This window comes from Schistocerca nitens, chromosome 11 (genome assembly GCF_023898315.1).
Source record: "Schistocerca nitens isolate TAMUIC-IGC-003100 chromosome 11, iqSchNite1.1, whole genome shotgun sequence".
Lineage (NCBI taxonomy): Eukaryota > Metazoa > Arthropoda > Insecta > Orthoptera > Acrididae > Schistocerca > Schistocerca nitens.
The window spans coordinates 13,520,742-13,543,291 of record NC_064624.1 but is presented as its reverse complement, the minus strand read 5'-3'; the positions used below and the strand labels follow the sequence as shown (position 1 = coordinate 13,543,291).

The following is a 22,550-nucleotide window of genomic DNA, read 5'->3' as shown; positions in this document are numbered from 1 at the left end:
TAAGATCCACTGATGACATAGCCATCCTTAGTTACAGTTAGGAAGAATTACAGGGCACGCTGGATGGAATAAACAGGCTAATGAATACAGAATATGAATTGAGATTAAATCAGAGAAGGAAAACTTAATGAGAAGTAGCAAAAATGAAAACAGTGATTAACTTATCAGGATTGATGAGCACGACGTAAATGTAGTTAAGAAGTCCTGCTACCTACACAGCAAAATAACCGCTAACAGAGGGAGCAAGGAGTGCATCAAGAAACAGTACCACAGGTAAAACGGCATTTCTGGCCGAGAGAATTCTGCTAGTATCAAACACGGGTGTTAATGTGAGGAAGAAATTCGTGGAATTGTACGTTTGGAGCACAACATTTTATGGTAGTGAAACATGAACTGTAGAAAACTGGGAAGAGAATAGAATGGAAGCATTTGAGATGTGGTGCCACAAAGATCATTGAAAATTAGGTGGACTGGTAAGGTAATCAATGAGGGGATCTCTCCACAGAATTGGCAAGGAAAGGAATATATGGAAAACATTGAGAAGAGCAAGGGATAGGATGATAGGTCATCTGTTAAAACTTAAATTGTGCTAAAAAGCTAAACAGAGCAAACACTGTAGAGGAAGACACAGATTGAAACACCCAGAATATAATTGAGCATGTACGTTGCAGGTGCTACGGTCAGAAGATTGATGGAGGAGGAAAAAAAAAAAAAAGAAAGAAAGAAAAAAAAAGCTGAAGAACAGCAGCTTGCTACGAATGTAGAGAAATGTAAGTTAATGCGGATAAGTAGCAAAAATATCGTATCAATATTGACGTTGTGGGAGATATATCAGACTCCAACAGATGGGATATGAAATGAAATATGCTGCACCCTAGTAGAGGAAAACATGGTGGGATTCGCTGAGTGGCCTCTGGTAATGCTATTGACGATTTGAAGCAAGACAGAAGGACATACATTTGGCACCCGCTCCTGCAGTATGCACTGCAGTGAGTTAAAAGTACACACCGTTCCTGCATGTTTGTAAGGGGGAACGTGCAGCACATATTCCAGGCGTTGGCTGAACAGAGGGGAGAAGGAAATGTGGATGGAAGGCCCAGCATTGTGTGCGACCATGTTGTCTTGTTGACTGCATTATTCTTTTGTTCTTTGGTTCAAGTGGCTCTCAGCACTATGGGACTCAACATCTGAGGTCATCAGTCCCCTTGACTTAGAACTACTTGAGCGCAAAACTGCTATGGTCATTAACGCCCAGCCCGTGACTTAGGAAACAGTAAATAACCGAAATTGAAAACCAGCAGCAATGGGAAGAAAGTCATAAAATTGGAGAAACTAAAAGCAGAAGGAAGGCTTAAAAATCCACTACAGAAAGGGGTTGGTTGTCCCCAAAAAAAGCTTCAAATGACTGACGTCATTTCACTGGCACTAATAAACTGGAGAACGCGGTCGGCTGAGCGCGTGTCATCTGCTAAAATCGACGATGGATCAGGCAATAGCTGTAGACGGGATCGTAACGGATTAAAATAGGGGCACTCAATTAAAAGGTGTCTTACCGTCCACAGCTGAGAGCAGTGGGGACAGAGTGGGGGAGGATCGCCGCTTAAAAGATGTCGATGGCTAAAAAGACAGTGCCCTATCCGGAGTCTAGTTAAAATTACCTCCTCCCGACGACGAGTTCGGGAGGAAGAGGTCCAAGCACAAGGAAGAGCTTTCACTTCCCGCAATTTATTATGGGGAAGTGTTGACCAATGCGCGTGCCATAAATGAACAACATGACGACATAAAACGCTCCGTAGATCGGCGAAAGGAATCGATTGAATAGCTGGCCGAAGAAGAGAGACTGCAGCCTTGGCTGCAATATCGGCCGCCTCATTTCCACAGATACCAACGTGTCCCGGGAGACAGAGGAACGCCACCGAGACGCCCCCCAGGTGGAGCAAGCGCAGACAGTCCCGAATCCGGTGGACCAGAGGGTGCACAGGATAAAGAGCTTGGAGACTGAGGAGAGAGCTGAGAGAATCTGAGCAGATAACGTACTGTATCCGCTGATGGCGGCGGATGTAGTGGACAGCCTGGAGAACAGAGTAAAGCTCCGCAGTATAAACCGAATACTGGTCGGGAAGCCGAAAGTGATTTGGGGTGTCGCCAACAATATAGGCACTCCCTACACCTAACGATGTTTTCGAGCCGTCGGTGTAAATAAATGTGGTGTCCGTCATTTGTGCACATAGAGCAGCAAATGCCCGACGATAAACTAGTGTAGGGGTACCATCCTCGGGAAATCGACAAAGGTCATGGACCAGGCAGATCCAGGCACGGAGCCAAGGCTGTGCTGTACCCCAAGTTGTCAAGAAGGTTTTAGGAAAGCGGAAGGAAAGAGAATGGAGCAGTTGACGGAAGTGGACTCCCGGGGGTAGTAGGGAGGAGGAGCGGCCAGCATACCCTACATCAAAGGAGGCGTCAAAAAAAAGGTCATGGGCTGGATTAGCAGGCATGGAAGACAGATGGCTAGCATAACGACTCAGAAGGACTGCTCACCGATTGGACAGCGGAGGTTCAGCAGTCTCACCATAAAGGCTTTCCACAGGGCTAGTGTAAAAAGCTCCAGACACTAAACATAATCCACGGTGGTGGATAGTCGAGACGCCGAAGAATAGACGGCCGAGCAGAAGAGTAGACTATGCTTCCATAATCCAATCTCGAGCACACTAAGGCGCGATAGAGGCAGAGGACCACTCGGTCCGCTCCCCAGGAGGTACCATTCAGGACACGGAGGGTGTTAAGGGATCGCAGACAGCGAGCCGAAAGATAGGAAACGTGGGAGGACCAGCACAGTTTTCTGTCAAACATAAGACCCAAGAATTTAGCGACGTCTGAAAACGGAAGGTTGACAGGACCTAGATGTAAGGAGGGCGGAAGAAACTCCTTACGTCGCCAAAAATTAACACAAACGGTCTTACTGGGAGAGAAATGGAAGCCGGTTTTGATGCTCCAAGAGTAGAGGCAATCGAGACATCCTTGAAGACGTCGTGCAAGAAGGCTGGTCCGTTGAGAGCTGTAGTAGATCGCAAAATCGTCCACAAAGAGGGAGCCCGAGACATCAGGAAGGAGACAATCCATAATTGGATTGATGGCAATGGCAAACAGTACAACACTCAGCACGGAGCCCTGGGGTTCCCCGTTTTCTTGGGAGAAAGTACGGGAGAGAGTAGTGTTCACCCGCACCCTAAATGTGCGCTCTGCCATAAATTCGCGAATAAAAAGGGGTAGCCGACCTCGAAAGCCCCAAGAGAACAGTGTGCGGAGGATGCCTGTCCTCCAACAGGTATCGTATGCTCTCTCCAGATCAAAAAAGATTGCTACCGTTTGGCGTTTCCGGAGAAAATTGTTCATGATATAAGTGGAGAGAGCAACAAGATGGTCAACTGCAGAACGATGCTTTCGGAATCCGCATTGGGCAGGTGTTAAAAGACTGCGGGATTCCAGCCACCAAGCTAAACGGTAATTCACCATACGCTCCAAAACCTTACAGACACTACTCGTGAGAGAAATGGGGCGATAGCTAGAGGGGAGATGTTTGTCCTTCCCAGGTTTCGGAACAGGAACGACGATAGCTTCCCGCCATCGTCTGGGAAAAGTACTGTCGGTCCAAATTCGATTATAAAGGCGAAGAAGGTAACGCAGACTATGGGTTGATAAATGCAGCAACATTTGGACGTGGATACCATCCGGTCCTGGGGCGGAGGAGCGAGAAGAAGAGAGTGCATGTTGGAGTTCCCGCATGGAGAAAACAGTATTATAGCTTTCGCGATTTTGAGAGGAGAAAGCAAGAGGTCGTACTTCTGCTGCACGTTTCTTCTGGAGAAACGCTGGCGTGTAATTGGAAGAGCTCGAAATCACAGCAAAGTGCTGACCCAACGAGTTAGAAATTGCGACGGGGTTCACTAATGTATCGTACGCGACAGTGAGCCCAGAGACCGGGGAGAAACTAGGCGCACCTGAGAACCGTCGAAGCCGACTCCAAACTTCCGAGGAGGGAGTGAAGGTGTTAAATGAGCTAATAAAGAATTTCCAGCTTGCCTTCTTGCTATCGTGGATGACACGACGGCATCGCGCACGGAACTGCTTATAGCGGATACAGTTGGCCAAGGTGGGATGGTGGCGGAAAACGCGGAGAGCACGTCGCCGCTCACGTATTGCATCACGACATGCCTCGTTCCACCAAGGAACTGGGGGGTGCCGGGGCAATTCGGAGGTGCGTGGTACTGAATGTTCCGCAGCTGTAAGAATAACGTCGGTAATATGGGTGACCTCATCGTCGACGCTGGGAAAGTGACGGTCATCGAATGTCGCTAGAGACGAAAAAAGTGTCCAATCAGCTTAGGCAAACTTCCAGCGTCGCGGGCGCATGTATGGCAGTTGAGGTTGGTTGGTTGGTTGGTTGTTTGAGGTTTAAGGGACCAAACAGCGAGGTCATCAGTCCCTCGTTTCAAATATACTCCAGTCTGCTAACGGGACATCTCAGAAAAGTCAGAACAATAAAACGGAAAAAGGGAAAAAACGTAAAAGGGCAGTCACGTTGTCATTGGTAAAAACAAAGGAGGGAAGTCGACAAGAGAACGAACCCAACACTATGCTGAAGCAGCATAGGCAAGACCACCTGTGACTTAAAAGGTACAACTGCTATAATGCAGAAAATACGTATGGGAATAAAAAGACTAACCAAGCCTTAAAAAAGGGTAAAAAGAGTAAAAGGGGAAGAAAAGAGGATTCCGGTCAGGGAGGTGAATCGGGAATCTCTAAACACTGCCTACAGTGGGAGACACCCAAACACTCACCGCCCTGCCCCAACACCAGAGAGATTAAAAACCTTAAAACTGAGAATAAAAACCACTCTCCCGGAGGAAACCGAGAACCAGAGAGACCATCCGGGAATCGTCAGCCAACATCAAAGGTAAAGTGTGGGGGAGTCAGTGACCAGAGCCAAAAGAAGGGGGCATTCAACCAAAATGTGGGCCACTGACTGGAAGGCTCCACAACCACATAGCGGGGGTGGCTCATCACGCAAAAGAAAACCATGGGTCAGCCTGGTATGACCAATGCGGAGACGACACAGTGTGGTCGAGTCCTTTCGGGAGAGGCGAAAGGAAGAACGCCACGGGCCTGGTGTCACCTTAATTGCACGAAGTTTATTAGACAGTGGAGTAGCCTCCCAAGAATTGGCCCATGACTGCGCGAAGTGGGATTTGATGTGAAGCCGTAAATCCGCTGCAGGAGGGGTTACAGGAAACGGGGGGTAAGTAACTGCTCCCCCAGCCAAACGATCAGCGAGCTCATTTCCCGGGATACCCACATGGCCAGGGACCCATAGGAAGTCAATGGAACAAGCAGCACGGTGAATATCAGCGAGATGGTCACGGATGGCAGAGACCGAGGGATGGCGCGAAAAACACCGGTCAATAGCCAGAAGGCCAATCATTGAGCTCTTACATAACAAAACGCAGTTGTGTTGGGACTGTTTAATGAAAGTAAGGGCCCGGGAAATTGCCATCAATTCCGCAGTAAACACCCCACATGTAGGTGGCAGCAGATGATTTTCCGTTCCAACAGAGGACGTGAAGGCATACCCAACATGATCAGCAGATTTAGAGCCATCAGTGTAAAAAACAACAGCATCCCGAAACTCCCATAAAATTTTGCGGAAAAAGGAACGAAACACCACCGGGGGGATGGAATCTTTCGGACCGCGGCGGACATCCATCCGAATTCGAGGCCGAGGAACTAACCAAGGAGGGGTGGAGGGGAGGGAGCGAGGAAGACAGGACAAAGAAGGAAGCTGAAAATCACGGTAAAGAGACGCAAGGCGCAGCCCAACCGGTAAACCCGCCCGAGGGCGGGAGTCGGGTGGGCGACGTCCATGGTCTGGGAACAGGATAGAATAGGAAGGATGAGAGGGAGAAGAACGGATAGTGAGGGCATAAGACACCAGAAGCTGGGACCGCCGAACAGAAAGGGGTGGGATCCCAGCTTCAACCAGGAGACTATCAACAGGGCTAGTAGGGAAGGCACCGGTGGCCAAACGGATACCACGATGGTGGACTGGATCCAGCACGTGCAGTGTGGAAGGAGCAGCTGAACCATAAACTTGACAACCATAGTCCAAACGAGACAGAACTAGAGCACGATAAAGACGGAGGAGGAGGGAACGGTCCGCACCCCAAGAGGAGTGGGCAAGGAAGCGAAGGACATTGAGTTTACGGAAACATCCTACCTTCAGGAGTCTGATATGGGGCAGCCAAGTGAGCTTGTTGTCGAAAAGAAGACCCAGGAAACGAAACTGTGAAACCACAGGCAATCTTTGTGCAGCGAGATAGAGCTCTGGATCAGGGTGGACCGTAGTACGACGACAGAAGTGGACCACCCGCGATTTTAAAGGAGAGAATTGAAACCCGTGTGAGAGGGTCCATGCAGAGGCACACCGTATAGCCACCTGGAGCTGCCGTTCTGCAGATGCCATCGAGGAGGAACTAACCCAAATGCAGAAATCATCCACATACAGGGCAGGGGCGACCAAGGGACCGACAGAGGCCACAAGTCCATTGATAGCAATGAGGAAAAGAAGGACACTCAAGACAGAACCCTGTGGGATGCCCGTCTCCTGGGTCCGTGGAGAACTAAAAGCAGTACCAACTCGAACTCTGAATGACCGATGGATCAGGAACTGGCGGATAAAATTCGGGAGTGGGCCCCGAAGACCCCACTGATGAAGGGTTAGTAAGATGTGATAGCGCCAGGCCGTGTCATAGGCCTTGCGAAGGTCAAAAAACACTGCAACCAAATGACGGCGCTGGGAAAAAGCCTGCCGAACTGCGGATTCCAAGCGAAGTAAATGATCGATTGGAGATCGTCCCTCTCGAAAGCCACACTGGTAAGGGGACAATAGATCCCGAGATTCGAGGACCCAAGTGAGCCGACGGGCTACCATCCGTTCAAGTAACTTACAAACAACATTGGTCAAACTAATTGGCCGATAGCTGTCAACAGATAGGGGGTTCTTACCAGGCTTAAGGACAGGAACCACAATGCTATCCCTCCACTGAGAAGGGAAGTCACCCTGGAGCCAGATACGGTTAAACACCCGAAGAAGATGTTGCCGTTGTGGAGCACTGAGATGTTGAAGCAGTTGGTTATGAATGGAATCTGGGCCAGGGGCCGTATCATGAGAAGAAGATAGAGCAGAAAGAAATTCCCATTCAGTAAAAGGTTCGTTATAAGATTCTGACTCACAAGTGGTGAAACATAAGGTGAGAGCTTCAGCCTGCTGTTTTTGATGAAGGAAAGCAGCGGGATAGGAGGCTGACGCCGATGCCACTGCAAAATGGGTCGCAAGATGTTCGGCGATAACTAATGGGTCCGTACAAATGCCATCTGGGAGGTGAAGGCCTGGTAGGGTGGACTGCCGATGGCAACCTTGGAGAGAACGAAGTGTAGCCCATACCCGTGATAGAGGGACAGTGGAACCAAGGGAAGAAACGAATCGTTCCCAACATATCCGCTTGCTCCGTTTGATTAAATAACGGGCTTTAGTGCGAAGGCGTTTAAAAGTAGTAAGGCTGGCTACGGATGGGTGCCTCTTGAAGTGTTGCAAAGCTCGACGGCGATCACGGATGGCAATGGCAATGGCCGGACTCCACCACGGGACTTGCCGGTGACGAAATAGTCCAGATGAGCGCGGGACAGCAACATTAGCAGCGCGAACAATCGCGTCAGACACGTCACGTAGGACGTCATCAATACAACCCGACAAAGAGGGAGAAAACTCGACCTGTGCAGTGTATAGAGGCCAATCGGCGCGGTGGAAAGACCAACGAGGTAACCTGTCCATCGGGAAGCGCGAAGGGAGCGTGATAATCAACGGGAAATGGTCACTATCACAAAGGTCGTCGTGTGGCGACCAGTCTAATGAAGGGAGGAGAGAGGGAGAAGAAAGAGAAAGATCAATGGCAGAAAAGGTACTATGACCAGCACTGAAATGAGTAGGGGAGCCATCATTAAGAAGGCACAGGTCGTGGTCTGCAATAAATTGGTCTATAATAAGACCTCGTCTAGATGGAAAGGCACAGCCCCACAAAGGATGATGAGCATTAAAATCCCCAAGGAGGAGGAAGGGAGGAGGAAGTTGCTGAAGAAGGGAGGTTAAGGCAGCAGGTGTAAGAGCCCTGTCAGGAAGGAGATAAAGATTACAAACGGTGACTGCAGAGTCTAAGTGGACCCTAACAGCAACCGCTTCCAATGTAGTTTGGAGAGGAATCCACGTGCTAGCAATGTCGGTACGGACCAACGTACAAACGCCACCAGAAGCCCGCAAGGGTCCGACCCGATTTCGACAGAAAACACGGAACCCACGGAGGGTCGGTGAGTGAGCATCAGTAAAATGGGATTCCTGGAGAACCACACAAGCTGCAGAGTAGGACGAAAGAAGGGATTTCAATTCCGGAAGGTGTCGATAGTAGCCATTACAATTCCACTGGAGAACCACAGAACGATGGTTTAAATGAGGGCTGAACACGCTAAATCCAGTCATACTGCCGGGTCCCCACCCGTCACAGACAAGGAGGGGGCGACATCCATAAACGACAGGTCAGAATCCAGTTGTGAAGTCGGGGAAGGGACCTCCGGTGACACCACAGGCTCTTTGTCCCGGGACTTATGTTTCTTCTTCTTTTCAGGCTGAGATCGAGGAGGGCTGTGTGGCATAAAGGAGCCAGCTGCAGCAAGATCAGGAACAGAAAGAGACCGGGCGACCTGGGGGCCGACAGACCGCGGCTCTCGCGGTCGCCGCGCGGCAGCAGACCTTTGACCTGGAAGGTGCCGGGAAGGGGCATCCCGGGAGAGGCGCCCTTGACCGGCAGACGCCGAAGGAGTGGGACACTTCTCCGGCTGGGGAGGGGGAGCAGCACCCAGAGGAGAAGGTGTGGGAGCCGCAGGGGAGGGGGGGAGGAGTGGGGTCCGGGATTGGGGTAAGGAAGGGGGGGGAAGGGGGGAAGATGTAACCAAGGCGTAACTTGATGTCATGGACACAGGGTGCAGTCGTGCATATTTCTTACGGGCCTCTGTGTAGCTTAAACGATCGAGGGACTTATACTCTTGTATCTTTTTTTCTTTCTTATATACTGGGCAATCTGGTGAACGTGGAGAATGACTACCACGACAATTTACACAGACAGGAGGGGGAACACAGGGACTCCCCTCATGGAGTGGACGTCCACAGTCACCACAGAGAGGGTCCTGGGAACAGCGAGAAGACATGTGGCCAAAACGCAAGCACTTAAAACACCGCATAGGAGGTGGGATGTACGGCTTCACATCACAGCGATAGACCATAATCTTAACTTTCTCAGGAAGGGTATCCCCTTCAAAGGCCAGGATAAAGGCACCAGTATCAATACGGTTATCTTTAGGACCCTTCTGAACACGCCGAACAAAGTGAACACCCCGCCGTGCGAGATTGTCCCGAAGTTCCTCATCAGTTTGAAGGATGAGGTCCCTGTGGAAAATCACACCTTGTACCATATTTAGAGACTGGTGAGGGGTAATAGACACAGGAATTGTGCCAAGATGGGTACAGGCACGAAGGGCCGCAGATTGGGCAGCTGAAGTAGTTTTAATCAGCAACGAACCCGACCGCATCTTGCTCAGGGAGTCCACTTCGCCAAACTTGTCTTCAATGTGTTCCACAAAGAATAAAGGCTTGACACTGGTGAAAGTATCTCCATCAGTCCTGGTGCAAACTAGATAACGGGGGAAAGGTTTTGCCCCTAGACGACGGGCCTGACCCTCTTCCCAGGGGGTAGCCATGGAAGGGAAGGCCGAAGGGGCAAGAGAAGCAGCACTTGAGGAATCAGTACCACGCAGAGAGACGGCCGCAGAACGGCCAGAGTTTTGGACCCTTATGCGTTTCATCTGCATAGCGTCCGCCCTGATACCACCCACTCCGATCAGGGGCTCTCCTCACGGGCGCCACCCAGCCACAGCAAGGGCCGTCTGGCACGGCGGCCATTGCCGGGAGTTCCGATGCTCCAGGATGACGAGCAACCACTCCAAGGCATGCATGAGGAGGTCACAGCTCAGGTATCAGAAGTGTGATCCCTGTGTGTTCAGGGGGCTCAACCAAAAGGGTACATAGCGACCCCACCACACGGGATGGCTACCGTGCTGGCTATGCACCCTAGCATCAGACAACGACGTGAAAGAAAAGGTGGAATGTACTAGGAGGGCGCACGTCGGAGACACTAGGTAAGGTGCTCTTCCCCAAATGGCTCACACTACGGAAGAGAAATTTTGGAATGGAGGTCAAACCCCAGAGGGGGACCAAGGAATGCCAAAAAGAGGAGATAAGTACGCAACAAAGCCGGAGAGTAAAACCAACAGAACGAGGAGGATAGCGGGGCCAACATAAGCAAGGACACCAATAGAGAGAGGAGAGGGCGAGGGGAAAGGAGTATGGAGGGGAAGGGAAAGGAAATGCAGCCCGGGAGAGAAAGAAGGCTGCAATGGCTCGGGGCCCCGTGCTCGCCACGCACGTATCCACAAAAGAGTTGTGGACCCCCTGGGGGGTATGGCAGTTGAGGCTGCAGTCTAAGGACACATGGCAAGTGGTCACTCGAGTGTGTATCATCAAGGGCGAACCATTCGAAGCGCCGAGCTAGCAAAACAGTACCGACCGCAAGGTCCAAATGAGATAAATTTGTCGTGGAGGCAGATAAAAATGTAGGGAACCCAGTGTTGAGGCAAACTAGATCCGCTTGGTGGAAGACGTCTAGCAATAGTGAGCCACGTGGACAAGGATGTGGAGATCCCCAAAGCGGGTGGTGGGCATTGAAGTCCCCAACCAGCAAATAGGGGGGTGGAAGCTGACCAAGAAGATGAAGGAGATCAGCTCGTGCCATTGGTGTGGACGATGGAATGTATACAGTACAAAGAGAGAACGTGTATCCGGAAAGGGAAAGACAGATGGCGACAGCTTGGAAGGAAGTCTTTAAATGGATTGGGTAGTAATGGAAAGTTTCATGGAGAAGAATCATGAGTCCTCCATGTGCTGGAGTGCCTTCAACAGAGGGGAGATCATATCAGACGGACTGAAAATGAGGGAGAACACAGCGGTCATGGGGACGCAGCTTTGTTTCCTGAAGACAGAAGATGACCGGCGAGTAGGATCGTAAGAGGATCGACAATTCATCCCTATTGGCTCGAATGCCGCGGATATTCCAGTGGATAATGGACATAGGGTGAACAGAAAATGGAGGAATGTGACCAAAGTTGCTGTCAACTCTAAGACTGCTCAGAGCTTGCGACCGACAGCATGGAATGGCATTCAGCCGAAGGCAGAAGATCCTGATCCATAGGTTGGTCAGGAGCAGCTCCTGCCACCAGCGATCGGCCGGTTGACCGGCCACCAGCAGTGCGCCTCGGCGACACAGAAGACGGCCGAGGGCGATTTCCGCCAGGTGGTGCTGTAGATGGGACTCGCCTTGGCGGAGAAGGAGAGGAACTGGGTTTCTTTGTAGCCTTCTTGGAAGTATGATGTTTAGATGAAGGAGGAACCGATGGTTGTGAAGTTGCGGTACGTAAAAACTCTTCACGAGTATGCTCTTTTTTGGAAGCCTTGGTGTCTGACTTTTGGGCTTGAGATTTAGCAGAACCCGACGAAGGGTGAGCCATAGAGTGGGCGGGCGAAAGTGGTGAGGTTGAACTGGCGATCTTTGCGCTGGCCGATCTGACGACCGTGTCACTAAAGGTCAGGTCGCAAGTCTGCGTGGCCGCCTCCTTTGTTGGCCGAGGAGAAGCAAGGACAGTGCTGTATTTTCCTGTCTGAGGCACAGTGGGCTGTCGACTGGCAAATAATTTTCGAGCAGCAAAGGTCGACACCTTTTCCTTCACTCTTATTTCCTGGATGAGCTTTTCGTCCTTAAAAACAGGGCAATCTCGAGAGGAAGCAGCGTGGTCACCCATACAGTTGATGCAGCGAGGGGATGGAGGTGGACAAGCACCCTCATGGGCATCCTTGCCACACGTAACACATTTGGCCGGATTGGAACAGGACTGGCTGGTGTGATTGAACCGCTGACATCGATAGCAACGCGTAGGGTTTGGGACGTAAGGGCGAACGGAAATTATCTCATAGCCTGCTTTGATTCTCGATGGGAGTTGAACTTTGTCAAATGTCAAGAAGACAGTGCGTGTTGGAATGATGTTCGTGTCAACCCTTTTCATAACTCTATGAACAGCCGTTACGCCCTGGTCAGACAGGTAGTGCTGAATTTCTTCGTCAGACAATACATCGAGGGAGCGTGTATGAACGACTCCACGCGAGGAATTTATGGTACGGTGCGGTTCCACCCGGACAGGGAAGGTGTGGAGCAGAGAAGTACGCAGCAATTTTTGTGCCTGGAGGGCACTGACTGTTTCTAACAACAGGGTGCCATTCCGTAATTTGGAACAAGACTTTACAGGACCTGCAATTGCGTCGACACCTTTCTGAATAATGAAAGGGTTGACCATGGAGAAGTCGTGACCTTCGTCAGACTGAGAAACAACAAGGAACTGTGGCAACGATGGAAGAACTGTCTGTGGCTGAGACTCAGTGAACTTACGTTTGTGAGCAGACATAGTGGAAGGTGAGGAAACCATTGCGGAAGAATCCCCCATTATTACCGGCGTCTCCGATGGCGTGCTACTCCCTTGTGGGGGCCCTCACTGAGGGCACTCCCGCCTTAGGTGATTGTTCACACCTCAGGTCACACCTCCCGACAAACGGACGGAGGGACCAATCGGCACTTTCGGAAGGTATCAGCTCGGGTAATCACCCCTCCCTGGGCCTGGCCATTACCAGGGGGTACGTACGTGTCCTACCTGTCTAGCCGGGGTGGGGAATTACGCGTTACCCCGTCACCGGCTACGCATGGAAGTGTGTGGGTCGGCCTTCAGACACGCACAGGGAGGAAAAAAGAGAAATGTAAAGGAAAGAAGAGGGGTCTCAAACGCCGCAGCGGAGAAAAGGGCAAAGAGAAGAGGGAAGGAAAAGAGAAGGATAGAGGAAGGACGAAGACTGGCAAGTGTAGAAAGCAAGGAATTTGTAACAGTTTCGAGCGTCCATCTCCGGACGTAGGCACAAACCATACTCCCAGAGAGGGAGAAAGGGAAGGAAAGAGCCAGAGGTGAGGGGGGGGGAGGAGAAGATGGGGGACGAGGAAGGATGCGGAAAGGGAAGGTATGTAGCCCGGAAAGGAAGGAGGGCCACATTAGCTCGGGGTCCCGTGCTCGCTACGCACGTGTCCACAAAAGAGTTGTGGACCCCCTGTGGGGAGCGGCAGGCCTGTTTGGTCACAGTGTGTATGGGGAGCCCCTGTGCTTAGACCATGTTGTTTACTGCACACACAACCATATGCTACTCTCTGGAGTCTGGCATATTTCATGTGGTGTGCCTTTTAAGTTATACCACCACTGTACTGTTTGGGGGTAGCAAAATAAGTTTTGTACTGAAGTTGCTGGCCTATTGCAGACATATACTGAGGAAATGGAAGCCAATTACTGCCGTACTGTCCTATACCGTGTCTGACGCACGCTGTGGCACAGACGGTGACACCAGATCTCGATTACCCCGACTGACACATCGCACTTCTGAGTAGCCATTCTATGCTTGTGGGACAGACCTTTAACGCGATCGCCAGTACTGCTCCAAGGCCGTCACCTAAGTCAGCACCTCACGGGATGTTCGCACAACAGCTGGCAGTCGCAGCTTTCACAATCAACCTGTGCCCAGGTCTGGCTGTCAGCTCTGGAGAGCCGCCTCGGCCGCTGAATCCACACTGTGAGGCGTCAGTGTGGCACTCGTGTTGCGACAGTAGTATGCTTTACTATGCGTAGAAGTTGTGCCAGGTCAGTATCTGCCACACGGGTACAAGATAAATACGAAACTGAATATGTTGCTGTCCTCCTTGACGTGTCACAGCATACTAAAATGATTCTGGTGCTGAGGAACAAACATAATAATCTTCAACTTCTCTTTATGCAGCATGATGCCAGTTGGAGCTATCATACTGTCAACTGCAGCAGTGATACCGAACAAGTGATGGCTACTTTTAGTAAAGCTGCCCAAACATCACAGCACGAGCATTCATCTGGTCGGCTACAAACTGCACCCGTCACTGTGTCCGTTTTGTGCCCACAGCAGTAGTCTCACTTGCTAGGTACACTATCAAAGTATCTTTTGTTCAAAGGCTTGATGCCAAAATCTACACAAGTGGGCTCTACACATGCCTTATAAGAGAACTAATCAAATGTAGACAGATTCCTTAACCACTGAAATTATCCCCTCTATGATTTGTTTACTTAACATAACTGCTAACAAAAAGGGCTGAATATGGAGCTTTGATAAACCAGTCATGACAGAACAATGACAGCATTCTGAGGTATACGGAGAGACAGTCACAACACACACTCACTCACACACACACACACACACACTATTGTTAAAGACAGAATTACGTCTTGCCCAGGGCTCACCTGGCTTCTGCTGGTGGCCCACCAAGCAGCCGACTGACTTCGACGATGTCTTTTGGGTTTTCGAGCACGGCGTCTGCCCAGCCCTGCGTCGCCATTACTTTGTAGTCGTGGGCCCTTATGAAGTTGACGGCGGCCGCAGTTAGGCTGGGGCACGAGTGCCTCACCGCCAGCACAGCTGCAGCCGCCGCCGTCTCCACCTCCAGCTGCGCCGCCACCTGCTGTTCGCAGGCAGCCTTCAGGGCGGACAGGCCGTATCTGTCGGCTGCCGTCAACAGCTCCCGGGCCGTGTCGGTCACCTGGGGTGCCTGCAGGGTGTACATGTAAGACAGCAGCTGCCTCATCACCGGACCCTCCACGTCCGCGATTCTGACTTCACCACAGCTGGCCTCCAGCGTGTCGTGCTGGAACATGGCTCGGAACACGGGGCTCCTGGCGGCCAGGACCGCGCGGTGCGCCGCCAGCCGCGTCTCTCCCGCCACCAGCGTCACGACCGCGCCCTCACCCGCGTCTAGCAGGGCGCCCAGGTCCACGGCCGCCGTCCTCTGAACCTCAGCAGCTGCCGACATGGCGGAAGGTCCTGAAACACGGCGCCACCAAGCTGACCTTAAAAGGCACGCTCGACACTTGTACAACGCGCATGCAGACCAGTACAACAGCTGCTAATTTTTTTTTTTTTTTGTGCTTTTAGGGCGCACAACTACAATGGTCATTAGCACCTAGACTACGTTAGGAATGCACTGCGAGGCACAAGGTTAAAACAGCAACTAAAAGGGAAAACACGATAAAAGACAGATTGACAGGCATAGGATTAAAAAAACAGCATAATCAAATGTCCTTAGACAGGTTTGTCAAGTGGATAAAACGAAGAACGCGAGCAGGTGCTACTGGGTCATCCGATAAAATGGCATCCAGAGTACATGGCAGGCCAAGACCAACGCGCAGTGTATTAAAATTCCGACAGGACGTTAAAATGTCGTGTACCGTCAGCAATTCCCCACACAGGCAGAACGGCGCCGGCGCAGCTGTCAGCAGATGGCGATGGCTGAACCGGCAGTGTCCACTTTGTAACCGGGCCAAAATGACCTCCTCCCGCCGAGAAGGGCGTGAAGAGGTCGTCCGAGCCGTGGGAAGAGGTTTCAAGGCCCGAAGCTTGTTGTCCGTAAGTGCAGCCCAATCAGCATGCCACAGCGATAAAATGCGCTGCCAAATGACCTTGCTACAACCCCTTGAAGGGACACAACAAGAAGCTGTCCGAAGCTGGAGAACCGCAGCCTTGGCCGCTGCATCTGCAGCTTCGTTCCCAGGGATACTGACACGGCCAGGAACCCACATAAAGGTAACCGGAGAACCGACGTCCACCAGCTGCTGAAGAGAGCTTTGGATCCGGTGCACGAAAGGGTGAACCGGATACGGATCACTGAGGCTCTGGATGGCGCTCAGCGAATCGGAGCAGATGACATAAGCAGAATGTCGGTGGCGGCAGAGTTAAAGAACAGCCTAGTTGGGGGCAAATAGCTCAGCTGTGAAGACCCAACAATGGCCATGGAGCCGGTATTTGACACTGTGTGCCCCGACAATAAAAGAACACCCGACACCGACATTGGTCTTAGAGCTATCTGTATAAATGAAGATCATATTAATGAACTTCGAACGAAATTCGATAAAACGGGAGCAGTATACCGAAGCGGGGGTAACCTCCTTTGGGAGCGAGCTGAGGTCAAGGTGAACGCGAACCTGAGCCTGGAGCCAAGGTGGCGTTTGGTTCCCGCCCACTCAAAAGGTTGCAGGGAGTGAAAAATCAAGGTGCTGAAGGAGGTGACGAAAGCGAACTCCAGGGGGTAGCAGGGCAGAGACATACAACCTGTATTGACGATCGAGAGAGTCGTCAAAAGGAACGATAAGACAGCTGTTCGGGCATTGACAATAGCCGACAGGCATACCGACAAAGCAGTATATCGCACCGGTAGGTTAGTGGCAATTCAATTCACCGGCTTCAGTATGAAGACACTCTACAGCACTAGTATAGAATGCTCCGATCACAAGACGTAAATCCCGGTGTTACAAGAGTTGAGGCGGCGTAAGATGAGGATGGCCGTGCAGAGGAGTATATGAAGCTCCCATAATTAACCTTTGAGCGGACGATCGACCGATATAGGCGAAGTAGGACAGTTAGATCCGCTCCCCACGATATTCCACTGAGAACACGGAGGACATTTAGAGAACGGGTACAACGGGCTGGCAAATATGAAACATGTCGAGACCAGCTAAGTTTCCTGTCAAATATAAGACCTAAAAATTTTGTGGGAGAGCAACAGGACCCAGTCGTAAGGACGGTGGGAGAAACGCTTTGTAGCGCCAGAAGTTAATACAGACCGTCTTCTCGGCAGAAAAACGGAAGCCATTGGCGACACTCCAGGAGTAAAGACGGTCAAGACAACGCTGAAGACAGCGCTCCACGAAACATATACGCTGTGCGCGGCAATAGATGGCTAAATCGTCCACGAAAAGGGAGCCTGAGGCATCAGCTGGGAGGCAATCCACTATTGGATTGATTCCTATGGCGAGGAGAGTGGCGCTCAAAACTGAGCCCTGTGGCACCCCATTCTCCTGGCGAAAGGCGTCGGACAGGACAGAACCCACACGTACCCAGAACTGTCGATCCATTAAAAAGGAACGAATAAAAAGAGGGAGGTGACCGCGAAGGCCCCATGTATGCATGGTGCGGAGAATGCCCGCCCTCCAACAGGTGTCGTAAGCCTTCTCCAAATCAAAGAACACAGCCGCGGGCACTTACGCAAGGAGTTATTCATAATGAAGGTCGACAAGGTAACCAGATGGTCAACAGCAGAGCGGCGCCTACGAAATCCACATTGTACATTGTTAAGTAGGCGTCGAGATTCGAGCAGCCAAACCAAACGAGAGTTAACCGTTCGCTCCATCACCTTACAGACACAGCTGGTAAGCGAGATGGGTCGATAACTGGAAGGCAAGTGCTTGTCCTTCCCCAGCTTAGGAATCGGGACAACAATAGACTCGCACCAGCATGTGGGAACATGACCCTCAATCCAGATGCGATTATAAGTACGAAGAAGGAAACCTTTACCCGCAGGAGAAAGGTTCTTCAGCATCTGAACATGAATAGAATCAGGCCCCGGAGCGGAGGACCGTGACCGGGCAAGTGCATTGTCGAGTTCCCGCATGGTGAATGGGGCATTATAACTTTCACGATTCGAGGAGCGGAAGTTAGGTGGCCTTGCCGCCTCTGCCTGTTTTCGGGGGAGGAAGACAGGGTGGTGAAGAGCGGAGCTCGAAACCTCTGCGAAAAAGCGGCCGAAGGCATTGGAGACATCTTCACGGGCCACAAGGACGTCATTCGCGACCGTCAAGCCAGAAACTGGTGGGTGGACCTTAGTGCCAGATAGCCGGCGCAGGCTACCCCAGACAACAGGAGGAGCAAAACTGTTGAAGGTGCTTGTGAAAGCAGCCCAGCTGGCTTTCTTGCTTTCTTTAATAACACGACGACACTGCGCACTTAATCGTTTATAATTAATACAATTTCTATAGAACAATACTGATACTAAAGAGGAAAAGAAGCATGTTAAGCGCGTAAAATGACCATCATTCAATACAAATTCCCGAAAACGCTCAAATACCCCATTACCCGTGTAGGACATTACACACACACACACACACACACACACACACTTGAAATCCATACCGTCTCGGCAGTCCAACTTTTATTCGGCGCCCCTGCATTACCGTGTGTTCAGTGATGCTGCACACTCCGCGGGAACTCGATCCAATTCTGTTTTTATTTGTGCGGCAGCCCAACCCTCCTAATGAAAGAAAAAGTTTAACAACAGCACGAAACCTTCTCTCCATTTTCAGTCGCATTCGGTACACTGACCAATTCTGTGAACTGTACAATGTGCACCCTTCAAATTCTTCACGCCACCTTTGGAATAATCACACTTACGAAAGCGCAACAAAAAATGTTGCGCTCTTTCGTCGGAGTTTAGCAGACTCGTGAGACGCCCCCGTACACAGAGGGTGGCCCGCAGGACGAGTCCCTCCCTCCCTCTCTCCCTCCTCCTGCTGGACTCCAGGCTGGACACCGCTGCCCTCCAGGGCGTCGCCGACTCTCCTCACGTCCCATACTCACTGCTGCTGATTCACGCCTTTAAGTCGCAATTTATGAATTTCATTTTAGGTTTGTCGTGATTAACCGACACGAATTCGACGAATCTGCACATAGCAGTTCCGGTCAACTAGCCGTCTTCTGTGTTCAGAACTCATGTTTGAAAGCAGGAAAGGACAAACACCTTTCTTGTGAAAAAGCATGTACGCTGCTATACGTTACATTACTATTTAATAAATTGTTTTAGTATTTTTTACGGAATGAAGCGAATTATCCTATTTATAGGTGTATTCCTACAGCAAAACATGCTTCGCGTAATTTACTGCACGCGAGACTCAGAAGTGAATTTTGTTAGCTTTACCGAGGTGCCACTTCATCGTCAGTTTGTAAATAAGTAGGTATTTATTCGAATTTATCCAAGTTTCTCACACGATTTTGTTCACTGAGTTATCGAACAGTTCCCTGAAAACACTTTACAGATTTTGTTTTTATTCATCGTTAACACCGAGTTGTGATAAAACAATCAATCCAGAATTTATGTTAAACAAGAAATTACGTAATTTTTAATAAAAAATAAATTCAACTTTTATTAGCCCTATGTTTTCGTATTATGGGACAGGTAGTATTCACGCAGGGAGTGGGCTGGTTCTTTCATTTTCTTTCGAAAGACTAAATCATTTTTCATTAATTGCAAATGTGTTTGGTATATTCCATTAAAAAATATTGCACTAGTTTTCTGTACAAGATTTTTCAATTCGTTGTGAAGCAACATCGTAATCACAACGATTCAGTTCACGTAATCACAATCGACAAGAAAAATGAACAGGGCGACAAACGACGACGGTTTTGTGGCAATCCCGATCAAATTACAGCGCTAGGGAAACAGAAAGGACGTCGACACACGGTGTGTCCATTGCAGTCCGAGGCCATCTGCAGAACGTTTCCCAGAGACTGCTGCACTTCACGCCTCCTCTCGCTGCTGTCAATCCTACCCATCTACTGTTTGTGAGGCGTGGTGGTCTTCCATCGCCTATATCGATATCCCGTGTGACGGAAGAGTCTCCGGTCGGCGCTGGTCGAGCCAGCTCGCGTTGGAAGCCAGCCGGCGTCCCTAAAGCCGTCAGCACACGGACCGTGCACCCCAACGTTGGGCGTGCCGAGTTTCTGACGTCATAGCGTGGAATAGCACGTTCTGGAGTCTTTCCGAACGTGCAGAGCAGTATCTGGCACGTCAGATATTCTGAGCGTTGACCAATGAGATGTCACAACGCCACCTACGTCACACGCACGCCGTGTCCATTCATTAGAGAGTTGTGAGGCGCCATATTGGCATTCATTTCAAGCTTACATGTATATACGCCGTTTCTGAGCACCAGCACATTGAGAATCACTGGAAAACCCGTTGTTGACTGTGTGGTTCGTTGCAATAAAATGATGAGAAACAAATGAGAAACATATTCGTGGCAAAACAATTATTGTAACTCCCGTATTATGAGAGTAGGCTATTTGAAGGCAGCGACACACTGAAGATCCACCCAGAACGCATTATTCTTGGTTAAATTTGTTATAATTAAATTTTAAGTAGTAACATATCTGCGATAAGGTTTTCTGCAAGGGTAACATACTATCATTACCTACTATGGATCTCTTGTTGGTCTAGCGCAACGAGCAGCGTCATTGTCTAGTATTGTTTGTGTTATATCCTAGCCAGTAATGCCACCCGAGCCCGCTGCCAAAAGGTTGGCAGCATCAAAGTCCGGACGCCGTCCGCATAAGCAGCGCCAGCGAGACAGGAAATCGCCGCAAGTCTGCGCGCGCCACCGCTGGCTTCTGGCTTCTTAAGCGCTGGAGTCGCGAGCGCTAGGACAGTTCTGTATTCGCCGCTCAGTTGTATACTCGCCACCGAATTGTGTACTTGCTAGTCAGTGTGTGTTCATCACAGCAGAGTTGTTTGTCGTCAGCCGACGCTGACCTAGCCGCTCCGACTCGAACTAGACAAATCTCTGTATTTTCGTTAATAAAGATAAGTACCGACTTTTATTCAATCCGAGTGTTTGGGTTTTCATCTTTCTGTTCACTGTTCCAGCGAACCGGTCGGCCCGCTATTAAAAGTGTGGCGGTGTTTGTGGCTACGAAGACCGCCACAAAAGTTTGTTGGTTGGGCCGCGTGTTGACATTTCTAAATTTTATTTCCTAACATTCGCGTTTTTATTAGGTTCTGATACTTTATTATTAGTTTCATATAAGTATATACTATAATATTTGATGTTATGTAAATCTAAGTTCACCTTTCTTTGAGGGGTGACTTTGTTCGATTGGCTTAATCTACAAGACAGCTTGCGCTACTTGTACACAGATATTTTGCTCCTTTTTCTTTTACGCTTCGTAATTCACATGTTGGAAAGATTCTGCTACTGGGTAGGAACGGTGATAAAGTAAGACTGACCTTGGGGTTGTACTAAAATGTGGGAATGTTTATCTTATGCGGAGATGGATCCCAAATTTGTACCGCACTGTTTGTAATGGAACTTTCATAAGCCTGTGTCCTTATTGATTGGACACGGTACTTCCCTTTTCGTGGACGATGGAGGAAACGTGCGTTTTAATAGAGCTAACGTGGGAATTTTACGGGCGCCCACCGAGTAAACAGTGTGATTTACGAACTAGAAACATCCCTCGACTGCCACTGGAGTGCGTTGCGATCGCATATACCACGTTGGGGGCCCACGTACCGTGTGCACAAGTCGCATCGTTCCTGAGCCTTCAGCAGCACGTTGAACTCGGCACGCTCAACGTTCACGTTCGGCAGCACGGTCCGTGTGCGGACGGCTTAACCGTGGTGCACGGGCCTCGCCGCGCTCGTCTTTTGTCGCGCCGGATGTACGGTGGCGACCAGTGGGCGCCTCGACGTGCGGATTTTTTGTGGATTCGTCGTCTCACGCTGAACAGCTTCCCAGCTCGTAACCTGCAAGCTCCAAGTTATTCTGCCTTTAACTAGGACGGTTGTTGAAACTTATTGTGGCATGGCTAGCTGACGGAGATGGTTCTCAACTTGGTTCCACAGTGGCTGTTTTAAGGAGGCTGATGTTCTTCATTTCGCCTATCTGTGGAGTGAGTTTTTTAAGTGGTTTTCATGCAACTTTTAACCTGTTTTAGGACAAATGGTTCCAATGGCTTGTTTTAGGACATACTGGCCGTTAGGGGACTGGTTGGCGTTGAGTACGCGCCCGGCAGCCATACATTTATTGGTTTAATCATTTGTCACGGCAGGATTTGGTATGTTTACTTGATGTTGAAAGTGCCACAAGGCAAGGTTTCCAGCTAATTTAGTGGGAGACTGGTACTTTAGAGTATTGCTCCACAAGAACTTGGGGGCAAGCTTGTTATATATTCGAGTGTGGCTATGATTTGACCTTGTTTTCGTTGCAGTCTATTTGTGCACCAGGCCATTTGTTATGTCTGCTCGTTTCGTGGCGTCGGAGGGGTTTTGGATTCTCGTCAGGACCGCTCACTGTGAGGCCGGTCGGGCTATATATATAGACCGCCTGCTAGTGAGCCCTTGCAGAAGCCGTGGGGAGTGAAGGCTCGGATTGCCTGTCTGCCGCAGCGTTATTGCTTCCTAATACCGCTGTGGGCCTTAACGATGTTCTCTAAAGTTAAGTGAGGCCACTTTGTCAATATTAGCGTTTCTGTAAGTCATTTTACAAGTTATTACTAGCCATTCTCATTCAACACTTCTGTTAATCATTTGTGTATATGCACCTCGTTATTTTCCTGTGTGCCAGTTTTGCGACCTTGGTTGGCCCACTTTGCATTTTCAGTAGAAGCATGTTCACTGTGGACCTTT

At 50.1% G+C, this 22,550-nt stretch overlaps 1 protein-coding gene across 3 annotated transcripts in view; it reads right to left on the bottom strand.

Annotated features, from left to right (window-relative positions):
- Positions 1–22,550, bottom strand: part of LOC126213537 (speckle-type POZ protein-like) — a 679,117-nt gene that overhangs the window by 32,145 nt on the left and 624,422 nt on the right. Inside the window, exon 2 of one of the 3 annotated variants that reach the window (XM_049941382.1) lies at positions 14,566–15,142. The exons of the other annotated variants lie outside the window; for them this stretch is intronic. Within the exon in view, the coding sequence (XP_049797339.1) occupies positions 14,566–15,131 (566 nt within the window). The 5' untranslated portion in view covers positions 15,132–15,142. The remainder of the gene's footprint in view (positions 1–14,565; positions 15,143–22,550) is intronic. 3 annotated transcript variants of the gene reach the window in all.